General features: G+C 36.5%; 1 protein-coding gene across 3 annotated transcripts in view; it reads left to right on the top strand.

Annotated features, from left to right (window-relative positions):
* NCAPG2 (non-SMC condensin II complex subunit G2) overlaps positions 1 to 16,710 on the top strand; it is a 51,492-nt gene extending 34,782 nt beyond the window's left edge. For 2 of the 3 annotated variants that reach the window (XM_080385836.1, XM_080385837.1), the window contains exons 17-28: positions 879 to 949; positions 1,222 to 1,375; positions 1,556 to 1,729; positions 2,256 to 2,372; positions 2,498 to 2,641; positions 5,273 to 5,372; positions 5,847 to 6,031; positions 6,785 to 6,928; positions 8,845 to 8,948; positions 12,064 to 12,161; positions 12,521 to 12,623; positions 16,482 to 16,710. In XM_080385836.1, coding sequence (XP_080241962.1) covers positions 879 to 949; positions 1,222 to 1,375; positions 1,556 to 1,729; positions 2,256 to 2,372; positions 2,498 to 2,641; positions 5,273 to 5,372; positions 5,847 to 6,031; positions 6,785 to 6,928; positions 8,845 to 8,948; positions 12,064 to 12,161; positions 12,521 to 12,623; positions 16,482 to 16,533 — 1,446 coding nt within the window. In that variant the 3' untranslated portion in view covers positions 16,534 to 16,710. Of the gene's footprint in view, positions 1 to 878; positions 950 to 1,221; positions 1,376 to 1,555; positions 1,730 to 2,255; positions 2,373 to 2,497; positions 2,642 to 5,272; positions 5,373 to 5,846; positions 6,032 to 6,784; positions 6,929 to 8,844; positions 8,949 to 10,510; positions 10,584 to 12,063; positions 12,162 to 12,520; positions 12,624 to 16,481 lie in introns of those variants that run through there. The other variant, XR_013927884.1, reaches the window with a different exon arrangement.
* Positions 16,711 to 20,725: the final 4,015 nt, after the last annotated feature.

The following is a 20,725-nucleotide window of genomic DNA, read 5'->3' as shown; positions in this document are numbered from 1 at the left end:
ATCCCTCTTGAGAGTTTCTGGTGAGCATATGAGATATCCAGCTTTAGCAAGCAACCTCTTTGACTTTGATATTCTTACAGTGAGTAATCAGCTTGGATCTAAAAAGACCTGTCATCAGAGGCTTAGTTTCTAAAAGCTGCAGACTGAAGCAGCATGTCTCTTTCCTGAAAAGCTGCAAATATATTTTTTTAATGTTCTTCAAAAATCATCTTTAAAAGGTTTTAGATCTTGAAATACCTATGTAGGTAGTAATTTCATTTGATTGTATTTGTGAAGCTTGGACATACAGATACACTATTTTTGAAGTCTTTCACGTAGATTGGTTTCTATATAATCCAAGTGAGACTATGTTGTGGTCCAGACCTTGTATTATGATGTGTTGTAGTGACTTACAGTGTATTTTGCATTACCATTGTTATATAAGCACCCTTTCCTTGAGAGTATTTTTTATAAATTTCTGATGTGAATGAATATTCATTTAAGGCACTAGTTACTTGAGAGGCATTAGATGGTGTTGTGATTATGCAATTGAGTATTAGCCACTACCAGAAAAAATATGAAGCTAGAGCTGTTATTTCTTTTGCAATGGTTATTAATCTAATGGAACCAAAATTAGTCATGGTGGTGTTTCTGACAGTTTGTCAGAAAGCTGAATGATAAGATAATTGATAATTGGGTCTCTAAGAACAAGAATCGGAGGTTTCATATTGCAAGCCACATGTTGTTAGGAGCTTCTTTCAGTTCCATTTCTAAGGAAAAAAGGACGTCCTTAAAGTGAGATAATTTAATCATACTGAAAAAGTACTTTCTTTAGTTTTGTGTGCGTGTGTGTACCTGTATGTGTGCATCATATAGTATACTTTTTTTTTTAATCCTAGGATGAGCGTTGTGTGACTCCATTGGTTGTTCTGGCATCCTTTATGCCCCCTGCTGCTATTCCTACATTCAGGTACTATTCCTAAATCCAAAATACAAATGACAAGAAATTTCTTGTTGACTGTAACTGTTAATTTTTCACAGCTTGATGTATTAAATCCCATTTGTATAAATTAATCCACTAAACAAATTTGATAAGTTAGTAAAACTTACGAGCTGCAAGTATGCCTTTGAGCCATTGGTGAATCTTTTGGTACTATGCTAGTTGATTTTTCTTTGAATTATTTCTTCACTTATGAATGTAAAGCTAATGCATCTCTGTTTGTTTGTTTGTTTGATTTTAAGCTGTGGTGTGATCTCCAGACTCAGAAATACTGACATTGGAGCTGACAAAAGCAAATATTCTACCCTGATAGACTGCATGTGTCGCTGGGGTCAAGTGGGACATGTTATGGAATTAGCCTGTGACTGGTTGTCTGACAGGCTAACCCCAAGAAAGGTGTGCATATACATACATACATCAAAGAATTAAGGAATTGCTAGATTACATAAAGGCATCATGCTTTTTTGTTTTTTTTCTTTAGTAAAGAAGCCTCTTTAATGCCATATTATTCTGCTTTGGAATTAGTTTTAAGATACTAACAGTGTTCTACTGGTTTTGTGCCCTCTTCTCATTTAGAGTATTAAAACATCTGAACGACGAGTGCGTATCCATGTAACACAGGAATCAAAGCCAGAATTAGCAGTTGATTACATTGAATATTTATTGACTCATCCTGTTAATCGTGGTTACCTGCTCTCTGTTCCTAAAAAGAAACTGAAACAGCTTTTGAAAATTCTCAGTGCTGCAAAGGTAGTATTCTCCTTACCATAAACAGTGCTTATAAAAGAGTGCCTAATATCATATATTGCCTATGTCAAACTAAAGGCCCACAGGAATAAATATTTAAGATTCATGATCCTAGTTTCTCTTCTATAGAAAGAGATCCTCATTTCTCTTCTATAGAAGATTTTCTTTTTGAATTGTACTTCAAACCAATATTCTAAACTAGAAGTATATTAGTTCAGAATTGTTTGTAGAAGGTAGATTTTAACCAGCTTGTCACTTTTAGGTGTCTCAAAATTGATGTGATCTAGTGTTGAGAGCATTAAGGGACCTGACTTTTTGAACGTACGTATAAGAAATAGTCTCAAAACCAGTTATGGCATTGCAAAATGAAATGAATTGAAAGTATGCTTATTGGTTTTGGGGGGTTAGGGATCTTTTTTTGTGGGTTTTTTTGTTGTTGTTTTTTAAAATCTCTTGTTTAAAGCTGCTGAGAAAAGAAACATTTGAAAGGATTTTCTGGGAAATATAAATATAGACGTTGATATTTCAGGAGGTTCTTGGCTCAATTCTGAAAGGAACTGATGCAGGTTCTGGTAGCTGGATTCAAGCAACTGCCCTAAGAGCCTTCAGCCTCTTTTGCAGGTTGAGTATTCATCTTCAGAACAAGGTATGGTTATACCTTTCTGTATAAGCTGGAGTTGCAGCTGAAAGTATAAGGAAATTCCAAAAAATTGGAAAGACAGTTATTAAACAACTTCTGTTTGTTTGTTTGTTTTTTTTTTCCCCCCACAGTTTTCTGAAGAAGGAAAAGATTACCTCCCACTTCTGAAGGAGGCAGGTGCTTGGGTAGAAAGTCAAGTTGTTCCTTTTGTACTAGCAAGGGATCAAGAAGATGGCATTTCAAAACACAATAATGTTTCTGAATTAATTATCCAGGTTAGAGGTCTCATAACATAAATTAAACTGCTGCCAATCTGAAAAACCACATATATATATATATATATATATATATATATATATATATATATTCAATCGTATACTGACAGAGTGCACTGGCATTTTTGGAGCCCAGCAAGTGAATGAACTAATGAAACAGTCCTGATTATTCTGAGGTTACAGTTTTGTACTTTTGGTATTCCTTTGATTGCTTAAAGTCACACTTTTTTCTAAATTGCTTTTGATTTTGTTTGAACCTTCATATTTTTTAAATATAAGAATATGTAAGTATAACTGCGTGTACCCTAGCAATTAAATCAAGTATTTGGCATCAACAATACCTTTTTCTTATCTAGACTTTTTCCACCCACCAGTGCATAATATATATTGTCGTCATATCTGTTGAAGTGAGGATGGAATATGTTTAATGTTTCACACTTGTGAAAATGCCCACTCAAGAAACTTGTGGCACAGCAGGTGATGTAACCTGGGTGTCTAAAATCTTAGGCTTCTAACAAGTAATTCTTGTCCTCGTTCTCTCACCCCCCATACTAAATGAAGGTAATACTTACGCTGTTTTATGAAAAAAGCATTAACATAGAGTTAAGATTGTCACTGAATCTCAATTCTGAAAAGGAGAAGAAAATTAGTGGCTGAAAACAAAGCTATAGTTGCGTGGTATACTAGCACTTAATAGCCTGCTCTTCTGTGGTATAGAAGGTCCTGGAAATTACAGAATCACTGCAGCTGCATACATTGTGTTGAATAACACAACAGAGGATGACTTAAAGGACCAGAAAGGTGGTGTGATTACAAGAGAGGATTTAGATCTAATTGCTTGCTTGCTTCCTTCCTTTCTTTCTTTCTTTCCTTCCTGCTTTCGCAAAAGAAATGGGTAAAATTATACCCTGGGGAATTCACTATGGGACTCAGCACTAGAATGAAGCATAGAACATATCTTTGGAAGTCAGCAGAGAGGTAGGGTGTGAATTACCTGGCAATTTAATAATGAGGTCAGTCTTGTACTCTAATTGTGCTGCAGCAGCCAAACGGCTTCTGGAAAAGTATAAAGAGATAGTAAACTCAGATAGGTGTTGCAGCTGTGCCCGATACAGGTAGCTTGTGTGTTCTATATGCTACTGTCTGTTCTCTATGAATGAAACATTTAGTATGCATACCAAAGCTCTTCTGTTTATCAAAATTTTAGATGCACAGAACTCAACTTTCTATAATAGAAAGACAAGACACAAAACAGGGACACTTTACCAGCATTATCAGAATGTTTATAATCAAGTTCCTATGTTTGAACACGAAATGAACACAAACTTTATTGATAAGCAATAAGATAGGCAGCTGTCACCTGTAAACTAATCTGACACATTACTTGAACAGCCAATAATGAAACAAAATGATCTTTACTAGTAGATCTTAAAGTCCATTTTCATCATTATTTCCAGAGGAGAAACTGAGGTGTAAAAGACTGATGTGACTTGTCTGGAAGTCCAGAAGAGAATCCAGGCTCTTGCATCTCCTGTAATAAGCCACATGCTTGTTAAGCAGCTCCTATTTGTTTCTCACCTTTTATACTGTTTTTTGTTGGAATGAGGTATTGATTGTGCTTTTTAATTGTTTGTAGTGTATATTTGGTAATAATGTTGGCATTAAAAGCAGACCTAGTTTATCTCAAAATATCCATATATCTAAAAATTAGTTGCTTCTTTAATATTGTTGTATATGAGAGGGGACTAGAGTCTCTCTACTTTTTCAACTTACATTTCTCTGTCAGTTTCTCCATGACTTATCCCATTCTTTCCCGTTTCACCCGTCCTCTGCTTGGCCTGTTACTCAATTTAGCGCTTACTGTTACAGGCAGAGCTTTACATGGGGGCTGTTCTCATTAGGCCACTGCTCTGCTGTGTGAGGCTGATGGGCCCTCTGACACAAACCCCAGTGTCATCACTGACAGTGTCCCTTACCCCTTACCTTCATCTGCTCTTCACAGAAAGCATTTGATTATATAATGTGTTTGGTTTTTTAAGTGTAGTTCTGAATTGTTTCCTCTTAAGTGCCCCTGACATACCACTTAACCCAAGGGAGATTTTAATGTTGATCTATGGGTCCTTTCAGATTTTGGTCAAGGGAAAGATTTGGTCTAACTTTAGTCACAGTCAGTGCCTTGAACAACCCAGCTCATGTATACATAATAGGATGGTTAAAAATTCTCTACTCTGTCTATACATTAGTACTGTAATCTCTTTAGTATGTAGCATTTGTGTGTCTGTAGCAAAAAGCTCTTTTTGGATGCGGTTTTTAATTTTGCTACTCAAGATAGATAAAGACTTCATATTCTGTTTTGGTAAATGTTAAGTATCAATGCTTCTGATCTGAGCCTGAGTAAAAAAGATAGAGGATTTACTGCCTTTTGAGAAACTGTTTGCTGGAGGAAAGAGCTATGGAGAAGTGTTTGGAACTTCTGCTTTTCAAAGGTTGTAAACTGAGTAACTCCAAGTAGATGCATCAGCTTTCAGGACAACTTTGCTAAGATTTCATGGTTTTATTATTTTTAGATTTTACTGAACAGTTCCTTTATATCAATTTTCTTTCTCACATGCTTTTGCATCTGTTTCCTAGGCCTACCTGACAGTGTGTAAAGATGTCATAATGATTGGCCTTGGAAATCTCACGTTTCAAGCACATGTTTTAGATATCGCTCTTTCAGTTATACAAACAGGTACAATATTTTGCACTAACATAAACATCTCCACGTATACTTAGCTGACTTACACTAGCAGAACTATTGCTTTTAGCATTTTGGAATCTGTTTGTCAAAAAATGTCTACTGCTTATGCTAGCTAATACCAACAATACAGTTAGAAGTCACAGCAGCTTTTCAGAGGATTGAAAACAAGCAGAGAACTGGCCCAGAACCATGTCGTGTTGATAACTAGTGTTTCTTCTTTGCTCTTAGATTCCAGTTATTACTATATAATTCAGGGGGTTATATGTATGCAAATTGGTTTTAATATATGTATAAATATATATATATATTGAGTTACATGTATATCAGCGTGCCTTGGAAGGCGTCATTGTAGCACTATTTAAATTTGGCTATTTATGGTATATAACTGAGTTCCATTCTAAGCTTGTACCCAAAGAATATCTCATTACAGTTTTTTTATATTGTGGTATTTATCTGTTTCTCTAGAGAGAGGTGACTTTTGTGCCCCAGTGTTACTGATGGCTCTAAAAGAAATTATTGAAGCTTCTTTAACTCAGAATACTGAGACAGATGAAGTGGCAAATCTTTTTCACAATGTACAGGCAGTCTTCCAGAAAGTTTTAGAATGTGTGGCACGCAAACTCAACAAACAGCCAGAAGAAGGGATTCAGGTATCAAATTACAATTGAAATTTCTACCTAATGTGTAGGTCAATCCATACTTTTTATGCAAATGTGTTATAATTAGACACTTTGTGGTGGTTATTTGAGTCAACATCCGATTAAATTTTCAGGTAAAATTTCTAAGTTTCCTAGTTACCAATGTTTGGATTTTTTTTTTCCATTGTTGGTTTCATCATGACAGAAAAACTGTTAAATTGGCGAACAATGCGTTCTGTTACCAATGATCCTAAGCTATGCTAGTACTCATAGGTTATTAATCTTACCTGCAATTAAATGAACTTTCTCAATCTAGAACAAAAAGTTTGATTATATAAATCATGGTCTTGGGAGGGAGGAGGAATTGTCTTTATTTTCTTTATTTGTCTGAATTATATCCAGTTCAAAATAATTATGATGTACTAAAGTTCTTCAAAACCTCTCTTCACAAAAAAGTTATCTAGGCTCCGCTATAAAAGAAGCTAGTAGTGAGATGGGTGGATCACTGGAAAATTTTATGGCCTGCTTTTCAGGACTTCTGAAAAACATTCTGTTCTATTTTTCATTACAAGAATTGTTTTTGTTTCTCTCAAATTTGAGTAGACTTCCCAAACATGTTGCTGATTCCCTGTCTGATCCCAGGTGGCTTAAATACCTCAATAGCTTTCAGGTGTGATCTGCATTTCTTCACAGAGAAACTTGTTGAAGTATTTAAATTATACTCAAGCAATGTGAAAAAGCTGAACTGTTTTTCTTTGGTTTTAGTTGATTCAGTCTGTTCAAGTGCCTCTTGGAGAATTCATACAGGCAGTCCAGTTCTGGCATTCTTCTTGGCCAGCAGTTCACCAAGGTGTGCTTTCTACTCTCCTAGCTGCAATAGTAGCAGAGATAAATCATGTGCTACAGAAGGTAAAGTTAGTTTTTGGGGGGGGGGGTTTATGAGTTTATTTTATGTTATTTTTTACACTTAACTGCTTTTAAAGTTATGTTGGAACAACAGAGCAATGATCAAAAAGTGTGATGTTTGTACTGCAGATGAAGACTTTGTGTGTGTTGGTATGGAACAAACAGGAAATTTTACTTGTTGTAATTTTGTATTATGGTGCATCTCTCAGATTTATGAATACAGCTGTGTAAGAGCAGAGTTATCGCGGTGCCTAGTTCACTATTTGCCTCTGACAGAAGAATTTAGAAATTAGGCAGTGTTGGAGACTAATGACATTTTTTGAGATCTTCTGTCTATGTGGTTTTGTACTGAGTCTGGCTGGGAAGGAGTTAATGTTCTTCACAGCAGTCTTGGTGGTGCCACAGTTTGCATTTGTGGCTAAAATGCTGTTGAGGACACATCACTTAGTTTGGCTGTTGCTGAACAGTACTTGCAGACTGTGAATGCTTGTATCCTCTCTTCCCTTAACCCCTTGCCCTAAAAAAAAAAAAGGCAAGCAGGCTGTAGGGAACACAGCTGAGGCAGACAACTCAAGCTGACCAAAGGCATATTCCATCCCATACAATGTTCTGCTCAGCAATAAAAGCTCAGGGAGAAGAGGAGGAAGGGAGGTTGTGCTAAACCTACCTCACCTTGTCTCACTCAGTGTTAGGGAACTTAGGAAATGAACCACTGATCTCTGACAGATTCCAGTTCCCTATCCTTGGAACTGTCTCCTAGGGTTCTGTAATCCTGTTCCAAAATGGGCTGATGTCGTGCTTGGCACTGATCACTTACACATTCTCTGCTTCAATACAGATCCATTTCTCGTACTGCATGTTTTTTTGGTTTCTCTGCTTTTTGTCTAGAGGATTTCCAAATAACTGATTTGAGTTTCTTTGTAAAGAAAGAAGCTCTGATTACTGTATATGCTAAAAGCCCCGGCTTGCCTTTTTTTTTTTTTTTATTGTCCTTGAAGGGGGTAACAGTCCCAATGCATAGTCCTCATGCATGTAGTGTTAGGAGCAAATATGACAGGTAAGACTGGAAGCTTTGAGAACTAACAAGGAAGAGCAGAGTTTCTGTAGCAGAGGCTGTACTTGCTGTGGTTGCTAGATATGTCGGAGAAAGAGCAATAAACAGTTGCCAGAAAGTACTGAGTACAACAGAGCTGCTTCTAAGATATTCTGTGTTATGGAAGGAACTGAAACAATACCAGAGATTTGCCTGCAAATATTAGTATATCAGCTGAGGGGCTGTAGAATGACAGCATGCTTTTTACAGATGCTGCAGGGTAAAGGTTTATGGTCTTGAATGATACTGCAGATTCGTACTCGCGGATTATGAATGTTCATTACAGTAAATCATCTGAGCTGGGGTTTTCCCAGCCCCTAGGTTACTGTACTAGTAAATCCAAATTCAGTTCTAACTAAATACTTGCCATGCTATTCAGAACTTGATACCAAGAAGAACAGATAAAGGGAATCAGGAAATCACTGTCACCTACATTATTTTATTAGAAATTATGCAAGCACACTTAAACTTGGAGACACAAAGGGTACTCATTTATACTTAATACGCTGTGCCTTTATAAATAGTGACCAACAATGTAGTTTCATGTAACTTCTGTTCAGAACAACAGAGGAGAATATTTGCCTTGATACAAATACTGTTTATTTGGTTTAGTTTTAGCCTTTCTCATTTAAATTTGTTTTGTTTATTTGGATGCAACACAATTGGATTAAGGCTAGTCGAAGAATACATGTGAATATTTCTTCTCTTTTAATTATTTAAGGGATAGGTTTTGGTTAGTATAATTATTGAAATACAAATTTGCTTTGATATTTTCTGCATAGGTGTATTTCTTGATCTACTACAGTTGTGGACTTCTCTTTTTTAGGCTTCCAACGAGAAAGACTTAACTATACCAAGGACTATTTCAGGCCTTCCTCCTTTTTCAAGCAGTCTAATGGCCGTAATTATGAAGTCAGTTAATCTTGTCAGGTAAATGTTTCTACATTAATTTGTCCAAGGTTGTGGTTAATGTAGAACAGTTTATATCTTGTCAACAGTGTTTTAATTTCTAAATTCAAATAAATTTTGAGGAGCTAGATACAAAATTTACCTGCACTCCTTCATAATCCCTTTCTCCTGCCGTAATCCATGTCGCTATTGACTGGGGGTGGTGGTGGTTCCATTTTTTTTTTACTGCTTTTTAACTGCTTCTAAGAGGGCTGCCTCTTTACAGGACTGCTCATCTAAATGAGTTCTTTAATCTTGCATCTTGGCTTGCTTCTTTCAAAAGATACTTAAACATCAGTCCCCTCAATATAGAAATCTTGAAATGAGATAAATTATTTACCAGAAATAGCATTAATCTTTTAATTGAACATCCTCAATGAGGTGAAAAATGTACTGTAGCTTTATTAAAATCACAAAATTCAAATTAGCTTTAAAATATCTTGAGTTCTAAAAGCCCCCCAAAGTAGGGTTACATCATTATTTTTTGTAAGATTTAAACTTTTTTTTAATTTCCTCTATTTAGTGGCTACTCTGAATATCTTCTAAAATTGTCATAAGTTAATTTCATTTTGCTTAGTTTGTTCATACTCAGTTTTTATTTACATGGCTATACACATCAGACTTATTTTAAATGATCAAGGGTCTAATATGTATTCCTTAGAAGTCCTGTTATTCTCCACGACTTGTCACAAGTAATTCCTGTCCTTAACTTCCTCATCTTACAGGCATTGAATATCGCTGTCTCTGCTGTCATAAGGGTTTTTTCTTCTCAATCCTTCTCTACTAGCTGAACTTACACAGCAAAGGAGTCCAGAGAGTCCAGCAATAGGTTTCCTAACCCAGATCTTGTTCTGTGAGGCAGCAGCTGTCCATCGAGGTTCTGTCTTTTAGTGAAAAATATTTTACACACATCTTTTGAGAAGAGATGCAGAAATTCAATGAATTCTTCTGAAACTTTTTCTTACAATGCTCAAGGAGGATCTTGTCCAACCTTGAGAGAGAAAACTGCTAGCTTGGACCAGATTGTTTCTAAGAATACTTTAACAAACATGTGTCTTCTAGTATTTATCTTTTTGGTGCAAAGATCTAAGTCAGGAGATAATTTTCATCTGGTTTCACTGGTGCCTCAGGCCTGAGACTGCTTTTAAGGCTGTTTTCTTTTATTAATCTGTAATGATAGGGCCATAATCAGTCCATTAGCAAATCATTCAATATCTCAGAAATTATCATCATTCCTCACCAATACAAAAGTCTATGGCATTACAGAATCTGATGTGAGCTTCCATGCTGTGAACACACAATCAGCTTGCACCAGGTTCTGCAGCATCTATTATGTTTTGAGTTACTAATTGGTCATTCTCTAGCACTAAGTTTCAGTCCCTATACCACTGATAATGCTGAGTGATTTGGCAATATCTGACCAATTGTGTGAGTATCCTGCCCTTTAGTAGGGAACTATCTGTACAGGAACCAATTAGTTATCTCTTATTTATCTGTATTTGTAAGTAGCTTACTGTTCAGTTCTGTTTTATCTTTGCATGCAGGCTCATGTGACCCTAGTTGAGAGGGAGGTGGGGAAAGGCAGCTGTTTTAAGTCTGCAGTGAGTCTCATTACAGGTTAGTAAAATTACAATATTCCTTCATGGAACTGAAGAGTATGCTTACTAACCTAAGCAGTGATAAACAATAAAGTCAAAACTCTGAATGGAATACTGTCAGTTAGCAATTTAAGAGCAGTATGAAATGGAATCAACGCTTGGTCAGTTGGTCCACAATGATACAACAAAACTAATGCAATGCAAGAGCGACTTCATAATAATTATTTCAGACCCTAAGGAGGTTTCATCTTTCTCAGCACTCTGAAGCAATATTTGAGCTACTACAAAGCTTATTTACTGAGTCGCTAGTGGAGGTTAGTTCTTGTCTTAACAGCGTATTTCATTTTGATGTCTTGCCACCTGAAAAGACCTGAAGAACAGTTAAAGACGGAACTGGGTATTTATGGTGTTTGGTTTTGGTAACAGATAATATTATTATCAAAGGTATTTTGAAATGTTTTGGAGAAAGTTACTGTAACATCTACTGCTCTGTTTCCCCTTTTACTTTTTACACAGCATTTAGGTTTGTGCTCTGAGTATGTGGATTACTGATCTTGTCCATCTCCTGCTTTATCCCTCTTGTTCTTTTATTTTTCTCTTGTTTTTGAGAATTGCTTCTGAGTTAAATTTGTTATTTTTACCATAAACACTATAATGATCAATTAGTGATTTCATTCTGTAGTATTGCCTTATTCCCTACTGCAGTTTAGTATGGTTGCTAGACCTCTTTCTTCACTCTCGTTTCGTTTTTCTTAACTCAATATATGTCTCAAAACACAGCTAAAGTTTGCTGACAATACTATAATCTCTTGCTAAAAGTGAGTCTCTTAAGATACATATTGAGTTAGTATTTATCTTAGAATTTACAATGAATAGTTGTTTTGGTTCTGTTAGTCTCTCCATACTTTCAGTATCTACAATTTAGTTTGGAGGTGTTTTGGGGCTATGTTTATTTTATAAACGTTCTTCACTGTTTTGTGGTTGGAAAGCAATCTCTTTTAATTATTGAGATTCTCATTTTAGACCAAAATGTTAATTAAACTCCAGTTTCTGATCAGGCTACAAGTAGTAATAGTTGTAAGAGCATGAGTAGTTACTAACAAACCATTGGTGTTGTATAACATATCTTTTTAAACTTCAGTAGAAATTTAAATTAGAAATTTCAGTACAAATTATGTGACTTGAATTCCAGTAGAACCAGTATTTTTTTCATGGATTGACTTTCCCAAAATAGTCCACAAGCTATTCATTTCTCTTAACAGCTACTTACTCTGTGTACAAACTTTTTCTTCCCAAGCAATTTACCATTCTGCTAACTCGGATATTCTCAGTTCCAGAAGCAGCATGTAGTCTTCAATTACCCAATAACCATTGCTTTGTCATGCATGGTATCTCTGAAGCTATGGTGGCAGGGTAGCATAATCACAAACTTGTTCTGTTCAGTCCTATTTTGAAAAAAACATGGTTCATAATGTATTCTTGCTTTATTTTTTCCTTAGGTCATTTTTAAATGAATTAATGGAATGCATTCTCTCTGAAGATATTGAAGGGATTTTTAGTATAACAGCTGTTGTCTGCATTATGATCATAATTAAAGGTCAGTCAAACTTTTTTTTTTCTTTTTTCATATGCTGTTTTGAAAGCGGAGTTCTTGTGCAATTGAACAAGCACTGTTAAGTTACCATTTTCCTACAGGATTTAAGCTTATATCACCCAAATTATGTTAAGCTTGGACATTCAATCTTTGTATAGTGAGTTCAAAAATACAACTGTCTGCTAATTTGTACGGTTCATCTCTGTATTCTGTTTTTCTGGAATAAAAGGCAATATAATATCTAATATTTCATTAAACTATCTTTTACGTTAAAAAAATACTTATGGAAATAGGCAGGAAGGTTTTTTTTGATAAATCATTATTTTTTGTCCAACTTTTCTGCATAATCTTATTTCAAATAGGTAAGCACAAAACTTCACTTCTAAAGGATATTGCACCTGCCATTCAAAGGAAACTGATAACGTGCAAGGATGCTGCCACAGAAGAATCTAGCAGCACTGGAAGGTAAATGTGCTGTTGGAAATGAACACTAACCTCTTCTATACCCTCTGCAATAATTGGCTGCGTTTTGTATTTACGTAATATGGTTAGTGTTCTGAATGATTGCAAGGTTTGAAATAGTGGGTGAACAAAATTGTGAGGTATTGAGCCCAGCACAGTATTAAATTTCCTGCCTGTACATTTGCTGTGATTGCAATCTTTACATATATAGTTTGGTTTTCTGCATTTAATTTGAATGTGTTATGACTTGATGCTGTATATTGCACGATTCAGTTCTGTTCCAGGAGGAAAAAAAAAAAAGCCTGATATCCAGAGCAATACAATAGAGTAGCTGTATTGCTGATAACGAAATATGTATTCATTCATTTAAATCTGCTATTATATCAAAGCCAAAACAGTATTGTGTAACTCTCTTTAAAGAGATATATAATCTTAAGATCTAGACCAGAAAGTGTTATGATATATACGTACCACTTCAGTTGTGTACCATGAAAAATTATATTTAAAAAATAAACAAAAAAAAAGGGGGGGGGGAGGTGGGTAGTCAAAACTAGTGTGCCCTTCACTTCATTTCCTGTCTGGCACAAGTAAATACAACACAGAAATTTTGCTGTCAAGACTGAGTGGTTTCCACAGAAGACACTGTGGTCATGTAACATAAAATTGATAAAGAACCAAAAAAAAATCTTATTTTTAAAAATCACTACATAATTGGACTTCTAAAACTAAACTAGGACTCTGCTTCCTAGATAGACTTTTAATTAGTTGCTTGGCTGTGAACGAATTTCTTTTACTTGGGACCTAGCTTAAAAACAAAATCAAACAAATATTTTTTTTTTTATTTGCCATGAAATCATTTAATGTTGGGTTGCTAGGTGTTCTACTAAAACATTTTAAAAAATAATAATAATGATCTGGAAAAGAAGGGTGAGCAGTAGAGTCTCATGGTTTGGTTTGTATTTCTTTTAATCAAGACAGTAGAAAGGCTGAGAAATTAAAGCAAATCTTAACATGATTAAATAAATGGGCACATTAAATTGAATAATTGTTGCCATCTGAGTGCACTACTGACTATAAATTTCAGTAAAGAGCACAGGTAATTGTTCTATGAATCCATATGATCATCTCTGCCCAGTGAACAGGGACAAAGCAGCCTAGAAGTTGGGGCAGTGAAGAGCATAAGAACCTACACAGTGTTTTAATTTCATGATACATGAATGGCCACCTTTGCGTAATAAAAAACCAAGAGGTAGTTGCAGATAAAGTTAAAAGATCAGGAATATGAGCATGGTGATAGAAAGTTGGTTTTTTCAAACAATAATCAGAATTGTAATATGATAACAAAATTCAGAAGCGCTCTCACAGCTTTGCAGAATTTGGGAGGATTTGTATTTGTACAGGTATGTTGGGGATTTTTTTCTTCCTAGAAGGGTAAAAGAATTCATGCTGAAAAAAAGGTTAGGAGGAAGTTCTTCAGTGATTAAGTTTTGCTTGACTAATTTAAAGCGTGTTTGCATTTTCTCAGATAGACATAGTGTTGGACCAGGCTGAGCCTCTAGTGTCTTCTGACAGGCTGTTTGCTCTGGTACAAGTGTGCGAATATATAACCAATATGTGATTATATACAGTCTAAAATGTACCCTGCTGTTTGTGGACTATTTTATCATCCTATTCTACTTACCAAACACTGAAATTTTAGTTATGCTATGCTGCAAGCTAGATCTTTGATCGTTACTTTGAGCACAACCTTATAACACAGTGCTGCACTGATGCTTGCTAAAATAGATTACTGTTTTTTTAACTCATACTTAATGCATTCAGAAGCAAAGAGTAATAATAGTATTATCTTATAATAACTCCGTGATGGATTATTTTATTTAATACCCAGGTATACCAGGAAATAGTTGCATTCTTTAATTTCCCAAGAGACTTGGCATTCTGTGCCAGCATCTTAAATTTAGACTTAGAAGTAAACTATTACATATTAGCAAAGAAAGAAAAAAATAAAAATGCTGTCTGGTGTAGTAATTAAAGTGCTGCCCTTAAACAAGGAACTATTGCACTAATTCAGAAGCAAAACTTTTCATCGTAATTTAGTCTTCCCTCTTCAGCTGAGTTAGCACTTTAAGATGGCCCTGTGGGTCTATTATTTTTAAAATGCTGTTCAGTGCACTTAAAAATTCTGGACAACATGTTGTATGTAGAGAGAATTTCCTCAAGCGTAACGGCACACACATTAGTTTAGTTTATAAAATGCAAATATTTATGTCTAGACAAAAAAATGCGAATAAAGCTGTCAATGTAGTGATTTGGAGGCTAGAGAAAAATGTTGCATGCTCTATAAAACCAAATGTGCTATAGAATAATACCTTTTACTTAATATTTTGTATTTACTTCGATTAGTATTCTGATTCATGAGTATTAGAATTCAGATTTAGCCGATAGCTGTGTGGGAAGATACTATCATCTAGCTTCCCAAACTCTTTATTACACTCTCATTGCCTCTGTAAATAATGATTCTTGAATTGTTTTGTGATCTAACTTTGTGTATGACTTGTCTGCCACCTGTCTAGAAATTCACTAAAAAGGTACCTGGTAAAACTGACTTAAATTTGCCTGTTTGGGGAGGCATGCAGTTGTTCTGAATGATGGTTTGTTGTGTGTGGCAGGTACCTGGTCCCACATTGCAGATCTATTGGTTTATTAGCCATAAATTGTAACAAAATAAAATTTATACAAAGTAGCATTGTGTCTAAAACCACAGTGCTTACCTAATTAGACTAATTTTATAGTATATTATAATACTAGCTTATTTTGGGTTCCATCATGGCTTAAAGGATATAGCTCTATAAAGAGGAGCATGTGACGGAGCCATGGCAGTCTGAATTCAGGGAGCCCTAGTGTCGGATGCACTGCTGTGAAAACGCAGCATTGCCTCTTGTATTTCAGGTCTGGGTGACTCATGATGAATGCCCAAACTTAGCATCATTAATGGCTGTCTAACCCTGCTTCCTTGGGGCCATCAGTCTAGGACTATAATAATAAAAATATGGAGGAAAAAAATGCTTGAGAAATACAGGTGACAGAATCTTTTACCGAAGTTACATGAAGGATAAAGTTTATAGTGGTTAACAGTGAAATAATGTTTTGACAGAAGACCAAAGTGCCCATTTTTGTCTTCTGAGGATATTTTAAAGCAGTGTTAGAAGTTGTTGCGTGAGAATGCAACTAGGAAGGCTGGGTGAGTGACTGTGTCAGGGAGTGCAAGAGAATGAAAAGGGCCTGCCAAATGGAAATTTCAGGGCTGACCCTGGAGATTGTTTAGGGAGTAATGTGAGACAAAAGAGAGTCACAAAGGGACTGAGATGGGTGTACCTGCAGCTGAAGGAGGCAGCTGCTTAATAAGGATAAGTTAGAAAGCTCGGGCTTGTTAAAAAATTGCCACAGGTAAGGAGACAAATTATGAAGACTGAAGAAAGTGAAAGAATGAAAACTGACCTTTGTATGAATTCTTGGTAAAGGATTTGACTATTTTTTTGAAAAAAAGAGTAAAAATGCTGTGAAAAGTGGCTTCTTTAAATAGGCGATGAAATATTAGAAAATGTGCTTGAATTGACATAGTAATTTAAACTGGCTTGTTGTAGATTATGCTCTAGCTAGAGATGATTAGCAGAAAAATGGAAAAGTTGAAAGAAAAAACCGGCTATTTCAAAACTAATTTGTAAAGGCATATTTAATATTTAAACTAATATGGAATAACGGATCAAAGAAATCACGTGGTAGCTGTACTCTGAGAATCAAATAGTCAATGATTGATTTAGCATATCTAATCCTGTTATGCATTGTTTTATGCCATTTCAGAATCCTGTATGAATCATCTTTGAAAATTTTGGATGAATTTTTGAAACCTTGACCATGTGGAAGCTTTTGTCATGAAAATTAAAGGAAGACATACCGGTTTTAAAAGAAAGATTATATTTTAAACTTATAGCTAAAGTTTATTTTCTTTTATTTGTATATATTTAAAGCAGAAAAAATGTATAAAAGTGTGTATAGAAATAATGTAATAGTAAAGATTTTTTCAAATGGACGTGAAGGGGTTATTCTGTATAAAAACACCTTAGGGGCAGGGGGTATGTAAAATCAGTATCTTCGTTTTTATAAAATAGTTGTATCTGATACACTTTGAGGTGGCATGTGACCTCAGTCCCTAAAAAGACTGCAAAGCATATTCCTAAAGGTTACGGAAATTTATTTCATTGTGAGACACATGAAGAACGACATGGAGATTGAGAATAGCCATCACGACTTTACCCAGGGCAAACTACCTAACCAACCTGATTTCCCTCCCTTTTGTGGAAGAAGAGAGAGCAGAGAATGTCACCTTTCTTGTCCTTGGCAAAGAGACAGGCTTATACAGTGTCCTTATACCCCAGCTGGAGAGAGGTGGGCTTAGAAGGTGGGTGGGAAACTGACTGGGCCATCAGGCTTGAAGAATAATGATGCTACACAGTCGCATTGAAAGCCAGTTACTAGCGGCATTCTCAGGGCAGATACTGTTGCCAATGCTATTTAATATTTTTATTAAAAGTTTGAGTGGTGGGATGAAATAAGTGGTGGGATGGGTAATGAAATAAGTGGTGGGATGATGCCACCCTGGGAGCAGTGGTTGATTGATACACCAAGGGATAGGGGTGTCCCATTCAGTGGCGGCCTGAGAAGCGGCCATAAGGCTCAACTCACAAACCCCAGCCCTTCATGGGGCAGGGAAAAAGTGTAAGGGTAAAAGTAAATTTGCCAGTTGAGATAAAAAGTTTAATAATGAAAAAAAAATATTTAAAAATTATAAGGAAAAAGAGGAAAAAATTTCAGAGAGGAAAATAAAACTCCAGAAAAAACAGCTGATGCAAATGCAAACACTTGCTCACCACTGCCCAGCCCGTTCCCAGGCACCAGCACTCCACCACTGCCCCCCCTTCCCCCTAGGTTATATACTGAGCATGACATCCTATGGTATATAATGGTATGGAATGTCCCTTGGGTCAGTTGGGATCAGCTGTCCTGGCTGTGCCCCCTCCCAACTCCTTGTGCCCCCCCCGTAGCCTCCTCGCTGGTGGGGAGGGGTGAGGAGCAGAGGGGGCCGTGATGCTGTGTAAGCACTGCTCAGCGATAGCTAAAGCATCCCCAAGCTATCAACGTTTTCCAGCACAAATCCAAAACACGGCCCCGTGCTAGCTACCATGGAGAAAATGAACTATCCCAGCCAAAACCTCTACCGTTCATAATGACATATTTTTGTCTGTTTTAGGAGATCTAACAGGAATCCCCAGAAAATTATTCAGCCACAGACTAAAGGTAGCATATGGTGACCAGCTTAGACCTGGACATCTAACAGTTGTCTACAATGAGGTGACGTGACTCTCACTATGTGCTTGTGCAAATGGCTTATTGAGGTCCGCAGTGTTACCGAGTGGCACTGAAATGGAAACTAACAAATGAGTGAAATTAGCTCAGACTCCTTGTTCTCGATGAAGATTTCTGCACAGTGCTGTACCCCTATCTATCTAAACAGGCATCTACTGTGCTGGTTTTCTTTCTGTGGTAAGAGATTGTGAGATTTTTTCCCATTATCTGCTCTGTTAAGCGCAATGCACTACCTTCATCCTGCTTTACAGCAAACATACTTGACCTTAGTGTATAAATCTTCCCCACTGGATAAAAGCTTATTTAGCTTGAATGTTTATATTTAAAAGCAATCAAATTCTTTAAATACAGCTGTCAGGCTTTGCAACAGGGAAGTCAGTATGTGTATGGATTTGTGAATTCCAGATTTACCTTACCCGCAACAGCAGCCTGACCAAAAAGACTAATGCTGCCACAGCAGGTTTCTGTAAGTCTGCCAACTGTTTATCGACATCTTTATAAAAACTGTGTTGTTTGGCCTTCATTCTTCTACATCTGTTAACAGGCAGGTGTTCCAGTAATGACCTTTTAAATCTTCTGATTATACAAATTACTTAATGAATATGTAAATGACAGTTTCTTTTTCCTGCTTCTCAGTCTTTCAGTATTTGCTGATGTTATTAATTAGAAAAGAATCCAGATTTACTGCCATGTTTTCCCTCCGTGTATAATATTGCTTTTTCAGTTTTCACTTTTCATGGAATACTTGTTGCAGATGTAATATCCCTGAGCCTGAAAGAAATTAAGGTAATACCAACATCAGAAATCTGCAGATTTCTTCAGAAGAACTCAGAGGTGGTGTTGCTAGGAAGGGTAAGAAAATTTAAAGATAAACCTTTGTCCTCCTGGTGGCTGGTACTCAAGTGGTTCTCAAGCATGTTGAAATCATTTTGAGTTAGTTGTGCAGCTGGTATATAGATTTCAGCTCAATTTCTAGTCCAGCTTTACTGTAACTGCTTTGACAGAAGAAAAAATGTTGGCTTTCTGCAACGCAGATAATTATGTTCTTAGGGTTCCTTGAGCCAAGGTCTGTCAGTGCTTTCTTTTTGGGTCTTTGTAACAAATTTCACAAAAATATCATGAGTCCCAGGTTTTATTTGCTGTTTTCATTGCAAACTAAGGTTGCCAGAATGCTAAATCCTAACATTTTCATTCTGTTTTGAAGATAAAGAAATAGAAATTTAGTAGGGCCTGTAGTGATAGAACAAAGGGGAATGGTTTTAAACTGAAAGAAGGTAGATTTAGATTAGATATTAGGAGTAAGTTCTTAACTGTGAGGTTGGTGAGACACTGGCCCAGGCTGCCCAGAGCAGCTGTGGGTGCCCCATCCCTGGCAGTGCCCAAGGCCAGGCTGGACGGGGCTTGGGGCAACCTGGGCTGGTGGCAGGTGTCCCTGCTCATGGCGGGGGCAGTGGAACTAGGTGATCTTTACTGTCCCTTCCAACCCAAACCATTCCATGATTCAATGAAATAGTGTTTCGTAAGCTGAGTTATCTTTTGGAAACCTGTAAAACAGATTTGTTTCATTTTAATAATTGAAAGTGCTGTTAAAGTTCTATTTGGGGAGGGGGGGTAGTCTTCGGGTTTTGTTACAGAATATTCAGTGGAATAATAACTCAGCCAGCTGCAGTATCCTAACTGTATATCTGAGAACTTCCCAAAATTTTAAAACAGACCCTTTGAGATCTGTTTCACTTTTTCAAGAAGTTGAACTTGGCTTTGATTAATAAATTTGCTTGAAATATGAACAAGGTAACACCATTATAAGATATGCTTTTGAGCAGCTTGCACTGGCAGTCACTTAATGTACAACTGCTTCATAAATAAATTTCTGAGTCACAGTTGTACCTGTAAGCGGCATGTCTATAGCTCTCCCCTTCATGCATATATATTCAGTATAATTATTACTGAAGAAAGCCATAGCTTTGAATTATTTGCAGTAATCTTCTGTTTTAATTTTATTTGTAGGGTCTTTGTCCCTTTTTGATGACAATATTAATTTGCTTTGTTGTCTGGCTGGGAAACAAAGTCCAGCAGTCTTCCATCTATCACAGCTTCAAATTATAAGCTAAAGAAAACCCAGAAGCTCTCAAGTTTCTTCCGTAGCAAATAAATGTCTTCAGGTATGGATTCAAGCACACAAACTTTCAGACCTGCCAAGGAAAAAGCAGCACACTTTGCACCTGCTGTTTACTCCCATGATAACTGCAACTCACCTTGCTTTTAAACTCATGTGTACTGCTGCTGTCAAGTGCTTTGGGGTCTTCTGACTCACAAAAGGAAATCAGAGAGACCAATTTTCATAAAATCTTTCACCCCACTTGATAAATGCTTATTGAAGAATACTTATGATAATGACTGCAATGCGAAATCAAGAGACACACCATCTGCCCTGTAGTATTATTTGCTGATTTGCTTTGATGTCTTGTGAACCAAGCCCGTTGTACAGTGTCCTGCTGTGTCTGCGTCAGGAGTACCTAGAGTGGGAGCTGCCCATTTCGGACAGAAGCACGTGGCTTAGCACTTACATCTTGACAATTAGCTGGCCAAGGGCAGATTTCAGGAACAGCTGCAAAACTTTCTGCAGCCAGCCAGCAGTTCTTCAGTTTCATTAAGCCATTGCAGATGGGCAGAAATCTTGC

Source organism: Falco punctatus, assembly GCF_963210335.1.
Source record: "Falco punctatus genome assembly, chromosome: 4".
In the NCBI taxonomy this organism is placed as follows: domain Eukaryota; kingdom Metazoa; phylum Chordata; class Aves; order Falconiformes; family Falconidae; genus Falco; species Falco punctatus.
Note: the sequence above shows the minus strand (reverse complement) of the source record. Positions and strands in the feature narration are given on the sequence as shown.